The 6505-nt window shown below is 42.8% G+C and overlaps 1 protein-coding gene and 1 pseudogene across 1 annotated transcript; both read left to right on the forward strand.

Annotated features, from left to right (window-relative positions):
- Positions 1-847: 847 nt before the first annotated feature.
- Positions 848-1607, forward strand: LOC117442645 (gamma-crystallin M2-like). The gene is made up of 3 exons (XM_034078606.2): positions 848-889; positions 992-1234; positions 1332-1607. The coding sequence occupies exons 1-3, from the start codon at positions 857-859 to the stop codon at positions 1605-1607; spliced, it is 552 nt and encodes a 183-aa protein (XP_033934497.1). The 5' UTR covers positions 848-856.
- Positions 1608-5199: 3592 nt separating this feature from the next.
- LOC117442650 (gamma-crystallin M3-like) lies at positions 5200-5960 on the forward strand (annotated as a pseudogene).
- Positions 5961-6505: the final 545 nt, after the last annotated feature.

Below are 6505 nucleotides of genomic sequence, written 5' to 3' on the forward strand. Positions count from 1 at the left end.
CTGTCCATTATTATGAAACCCCAATAAACCCCAGAAAAGCTCACATTAAACGAAAAGCCATTTTGTTCTACACCAAGATATCGCTAGAACAAATAGCCATTGCTACAACGGCCCATTGTTCTTGAAAAAACTCTCTCTGATAAAAACAGAATATGTTTGATGACTTGTATATTTGTGTATTACTTTCCAGTTTCATCATCTACTTCCACTTCTACATTCAGAGTACGCAATCTTTGTTTTTGTTCAAATGGTCGCCGTTTCAAAAAAGGCAATGATATAGTAATAAATGATTGCCGTGTCTCTGCCAAGAGACCCCCGACTAATCATAGCTTGCCATCTTTTAAAACCTCCATGATGTTATTGTGAATGAGGTGATGGATAAAACTTAGAAGAAGAATGTAAACAATTTGCTCAGAAGCATTGTGCTTGATATCGACTATCTTGATTTGAAAAGCCAAAATAAAAAAAATATATATGACTGACCTTTCCTTTGTTTCGCAGTCCCACCTAGCAGCACCCTCATAATTCCTCTTCTCTTTGTTTAAAGTACTGTATTCCTATAGTCCAACTTTACGAAACAAGTATAATGTGTCATATTTGGCATAAAAAGGCAAAAAACTATAGTCTTTATGAGAATGTTGAGAGACATAGAGTCAGTTGTCCTCCTCTACAAGGTACCCAATCCCTGTAAGAATGTACCAAACCTCTGCATTCTGTTGGCTTCAATGGTAAACTGCTGAGTTAGATGGTTCCCGAGGGGGAGGGGCTACCCATTCTTTACGTTAGTCAGGTATAAAAGGAAAGGGTTAAACCAGGTAGATATCAGTTCACCAGCAACAGCACATCTACAGCCAACATGAGCAACACCGGCATGAACATGAGGGGCAAGGTACTTTCAGAAGTCTTTTTGTGATAAGCAGAAATAACTGTTTGCAATATCCATGTGTACCTTGCTAATCTATTTCTAACCATTACAATTCCCTTCTTTCAGATCACCTTCTACGAGGAGAAGAACTTCCAGGGTCGTTCTTATGAGTGCATGAATGACTGCTCTGACATGTCCTCCTCCCTGAGCAGGAGCCAGTCCTGCAGGGTGGAGAGCGGCTGCTTCATGGTCTACGATCGTTCCAACTACATGGGAAACCAGTACTTCATGAGGAGGGGCGAGTACTCCGACTGCATGAGCATGATGGGAATGAGGGACTGCATCAAGTCTTGCCGTATGATCCCCATGGTGGGTATACAACTGTAACCGACGATTCTACTATGGGTGACCACCCGACAACTCTTTACATTAAATCATTCATTGATAATTCTTCTCCCCAAAGCAGCACAGAGGCCAGTTCAGGATGAAGATCTATGAGAAGGAGAACTTCGGTGGTCAGAGTCACGAGATGATGGAGGACTGTGACAACGTCATGGACCGTTACCGCATGAACGAGTGCCAGTCCTGCAACGTGATGGACGGTCACTGGCTGATGTACGAGCAGCCCCAGTTCAGAGGCAAGATGATGTACATGAGGCCCGGAGAGTACAGGAACTTCAGAGACATGGGCATGAGCGGCCAGAGGTTCATGAGCATGAGGCGTATCACCGATTCCTGCTAAATGTTCACTGAATGTTTCCTGAATTCATAAAATGCCAAATAAAAAATTAACCTTGAATGTGACTTTTGTCATGCTTATTGTCCAACTGTTAAAATCACACATTATTCATTGAAATTAATTATATAAGATTTATTTGACAGTAGGCAACTATTAGCAATGAAAATGTTGATCCTAACATGTTTTATATCTGAGGAGAAATTTGTTGCAAGATTGAAAAAAAAAAAAAACAGAATGCCTTACCATTGATATTGGATGACGGATTAATACACTGGGTTGATGATATGTGATAAAACGAAAGTTACGTATATAACTACGGTTCTATTAATCCTGGATGACCGCCAGAGGAAGTGCTTAGCACTGGAATCTTCTGTCTCGTGCATGCGCAGCTCGAGTATGTATGTCAACAAAGTCACGTGTGACCTTGCATGACCTCGGAAGGCATAAGTCGGTGTTGTCAATGAGTAGAGATAGGGGTGGGCGATATTGAAAAATATATGATCACGATATTTTTCAAGCAGTATCACGATAGACGATATATATCACGATATTTTTTCATGTCGGTTATTATGGTTATTTTTCAAGTTACTTAACAGTACAAGCACCTACAAGGTAACAGAAACTAAAACAAAAAGGAGTAACAGACCAAAATAGCATTTCAAGCTGGTTTTATTTCTGAAATGAATCCCTGAATGAACTTCTTATTATGGGAAATACGAAAACGTCTTTTAAAACTACAACTCCCAGTAGAGACGTGCCATAGATAGAGAACATGTTGCGAAACACAATAACCAGCATGTGTAGTTCTGGGGACGGGGTGGGGAGGGGGGGACGCGGTGGACCCGTTCAAATCCAGTTTTGAACAGTCTGCCGTGGTTCCATCCCATTTCAAGTGCTGTTCGACGCTCGGTGTAACCCTCAGAGCACACTCTCCAATCACAGAGCTTGAGGATTATCACGGGGTTTGTCAAACAGAGCACATGGTGTAGTCCAAACGATAGCTGGGGATTCTGGGTAGTGTAGTGTCTTCTGCCATCCTTTATTCCGAAAAAAATATTTGTTTCTCAGAATCGAAGGGGAAAAATACAAAAGCATTGCACACAATTTAAACCAATCAATGTTGTGTAATTAACAAGGATAATCTGGTGTTTTTAGTCGATGAGTAGTGCAGATATCACTGTAAAATCAATCGACAGTAAGGGGAATACTTACTTCCGGGTGTAAAATTCTCCGTTATCCAATGGGAATGGACGCTCACATTGCCTTTAAGGGCAGCCGACACAAACGAATGCCGTGCTTCCATGAGCGTCAAATCCCGCCGCAGATGGGAATACATTGCAATCAGTTGAGAGCTATTTGCGTCCCTTTATGACGCTGAAGGAGCCTAGGAGCGTCACAACTACACGCCACGGACACTGACCAAACGTCGCTCCTGGACGATTATGGAGTGAGAGTGTGTTGGCTAACCCTAACCCTAGCCAGACAGGGGATCGTGTCCGTCTCTGTGGCTTCAGGCTTGATCGCCGTTCAAATTACAGTTTTAATTATCTCAATGGGAATGGTTATCGTTTCATATGCACGCAAATAAAAAAAAATATAAGCCAACAGAATCAACCAAGACAATAAATGAAGTGCAATACTGTCTGAATCCTGACTAGACAGCTTTAGAGCATGTCTTTCATATCAGTTTATTTGTTTTCAAGTATTTTATCAATTTTTTTTTTTTCAATTTTTTTTTTTTTATCACGATAGATACGATATCTCTGAAAAAGCATATCGTGGAGACCTAATATCGTCACGACGATATATATCGTCATATCGCCCACCCCTAGGTTGAAGTCTCCGAGAAGTACAGCGGGAGGGCCAGTTTCAGGGATGTGTGAGAGGAGTTATCCAATTCCTCCAAGATGTACCCCAAGGCGCCTGGTGGACGGTAGAGAACAACAATGGTTAATTGTATAGGACGGGTTACTGTGACGGCATGGAATTCAAAGGTGGAAGGAGTGAAGTTAGGTAGCTTGAAGAGGGAAAAGCTCCATTTGGGAGAGAGCAGGAGACCAGTGCCACCTCCTCTGCCAGTGGGTCTGGGTGTATGGGAGAAGGAATATGCTGTGGAGAGAGCTGCTGGGGTGGATGTGTTGGATGAGTAATCCAGGTCTCAGTGAGAGCAAGGAAATCCGAGATTGCAGGGAAGCGTAGCCAGAGATGAAGTCAGCTTTAGGAACAGCTGACTGGCAGTTCCACAGGCCGCCTGAAACTAGATGTTGGATGTCAGTGGAGCATGGGGATAGACGAGAGCAGGCCGGTTATAGAGATTAAGCGATACACAGGGCCAGTGATAATTGCGAGAAGACACATGAACAGGAATGGAGAAAATACACATGATTATAGCATGAGGGGCTAGAAAGCTAAAGAAAATAAAAATAAAACACCAGCAATACTTAGCTCAATCAGAGTAGGATTTGCCTCCTCTTTGCCACCCTCGTGACTCCCGCAGGACTCCCGCAGGACTCCCGCAGGACTCCCGCAGGACTCCCGCAGGACTCCCGCAGGACTCCCGCAGGACTCCCGCAGGACTCCCGCAGGACTCCAATGTCTGACGCTGAAGCTGACGCTTAAAGAAGAGCAACCTAAATGGACACCTGATTGCTGAGTTCTCACAGCTGTGGTGCCACGCCCCTCTAATTAGTTAACTCTCTACAGCTGATGGGCGACAGCTAAGAGGCCCTGCCTATTTAAATGCAGCCTTGATTGCCTACTGAGAGCAGTGTAACAGGTTCACGTGATCAGATCTGAGATTTAACAGTTAGGTGCCATGCCATTGTTTTAACTGTCCATTAATATGAAACCCCAATAAACCCCAGAAAAGCTCACATTAAACTCACTCCGATAAAAACAGAATATGTTTGATGACTTGGATATTCGTGTATTTTTTCCAGTTTCATCATCTACTTCCACTTCTACATTCAGAGTACGCAATCTTTGTTTTCGTTAAAATGGTCGCCGTTTCAAAAAAGGCAATGATATAGTAATAAATGATTGCCGTGTCTCTGCCAAGAGACCCCCGACTAATCATAGCTTGCCATCTTTTAAAACCTTCATGATGTTATTGTGAATGAGGTGATGGATAAAACTTAGAAGAAGAATGTAAACAATTTGCTCAGAAGCATTGTGCTTGATATCGACTATTTTGATTTGAAAAGCCAAAATAAAAAAATATATATATGACTGACCTTGCCTTTGTTTCACAGTCCCACCTAGCAGCACCGTCATAATTCCTCTTCTCTTTGTTTAAAGTACTGTATTCCTATAGTCCAACTTTACGAAACAAGTAAAATGTGTCATATTTGGCATAAAAAGGCAAAAAACTATAGTCTTTATGAGAATGTTGAGAGACATAGAGTCAGTTGTCCTCCTCTACAAGGTACCCAATCCCTGTAAGAATGTACCAAACCTCTGCATTCTGTTGGCTTCAATAAAACTGCTGAGTTAGATGGTTCCCGAGGGGGAGGGACTACCCATTCTTTACGTTCGTCAGGTATAAAAGGAAAGGGTTAAACCAGGTAGGCATCAGTTCACCAGCAACAGCACATCTACAGCCAACATGAGCAACACCGGCATGAACATGAGGGGCAAGGTACTTTCAGAAGTCTTTTGTGATAAGCAGAAATAACTGTTTGCAATATCACCACCTGTACCTTGCTAATCTATTTCTAACCATTACAATTCTCTTCTTTCAGATCACCTTCTACGAGGAGAAGAACTTCCAGGGTCGTTCTTATGAGTGCATGAATGACTGCTCTGACATGTCCTCCTCCCTGAGCAGGAGCCAGTCCTGCAGGGTGGAGAGCGGTGCTTCATGGTCTACGATCGTTCCAACTACATGGGAAACCAGTACTTCATGAAGAGGGGCGAGTACTCCGACTGCATGAGCATGATGGGAATGAGGGACTGCATCAAGTCTTGCCGTATGATCCCCATGGTGGGTATAAAACTGTAATGGTACGATTCTACTATGGGTGACCACCCCACAACGCTTTACAGTAAATCATTAATTTATAATTATTGTCCCCAAAGCAGCACAGAGGCCAGTTCAGGATGAAGATCTATGAGAAGGAGAACTTCGGTGGTCAGAGTCACGAGATGATGGAGGACTGCGACAACATCATGGACCGTTACCGCATGAACGAGTGCCAGTCCTGCAACGTGATGGACGGTCACTGGCTGATGTACGAGCAGCCCCAGTTCAGAGGCAAGATGATGTACATGAGGCCCGGAGAGTACAGGAACTTTAGGGACATGGGCATGAGCTGCCAGAAGTTCATGAGCATGAGGCGTATCACCGATTCCTGCTAAATGTTCACTGAATGTTTCTTGAATTTATAAAATGCCAAATAAAAAATTAACCTTGAATGGACTTTTGTCATGCTTATTGTCCAACTGTTAAAATCACACATTATTCATTGAAATTAATTATATAATATTTATTTGACAGTAGGCAACTATTAGCAATGAAAATGTTGATCCTAACATGTTTTATATCTGAGGAGACATTTGTTGCAAGATTGAAAATGCTGTTGTCCCTTTGTCTGGTCTTCCTTCCTGTGTTTGCCCTCCTGTGTCTAATTGTCTCCTTGTGTTCACCTGTTGGCCCCCCCGCCTTGTGTTTCTACCTCCCCTGCCCAGCTGTGTCTTGTCCTGTGATTACCCTTCTGTGTATTTAGTCTTGTCTTCCCTTTTACTCCCTGTTCGCTCATCCATACCTGCCTGTAGATGTTGTAAGTTTGTTCCTATTCCTCGTGCTCCCCAATTTGCTGTTTTAGTTGTTTCCTGTTTTTCTTTATCATCGGCTTTTTATTAAAGCTCGCTTTTTGTTACATGCCTTTTGTCTTTTACTGCAT

Source organism: Pseudochaenichthys georgianus, unplaced genomic scaffold (genome assembly GCF_902827115.2).
Source record: "Pseudochaenichthys georgianus unplaced genomic scaffold, fPseGeo1.2 scaffold_449_arrow_ctg1, whole genome shotgun sequence".
Lineage (NCBI taxonomy): Eukaryota > Metazoa > Chordata > Actinopteri > Perciformes > Channichthyidae > Pseudochaenichthys > Pseudochaenichthys georgianus.

Coding starts and splice junctions, on each gene's coding strand:
- LOC117442645 (XM_034078606.2), top strand. CDS start 857: ATGAGCAACACCGGCATGAACATGAGGGGCAAG. Junction 890..991: donor GCATGAACATGAGGGGCAAG/GTACTTTCAGAA, acceptor CCCTTCTTTCAG/ATCACCTTCTACGAGGAGAA. Junction 1,235..1,331: donor CTTGCCGTATGATCCCCATG/GTGGGTATACAA, acceptor TCCCCAAAGCAG/CACAGAGGCCAGTTCAGGAT.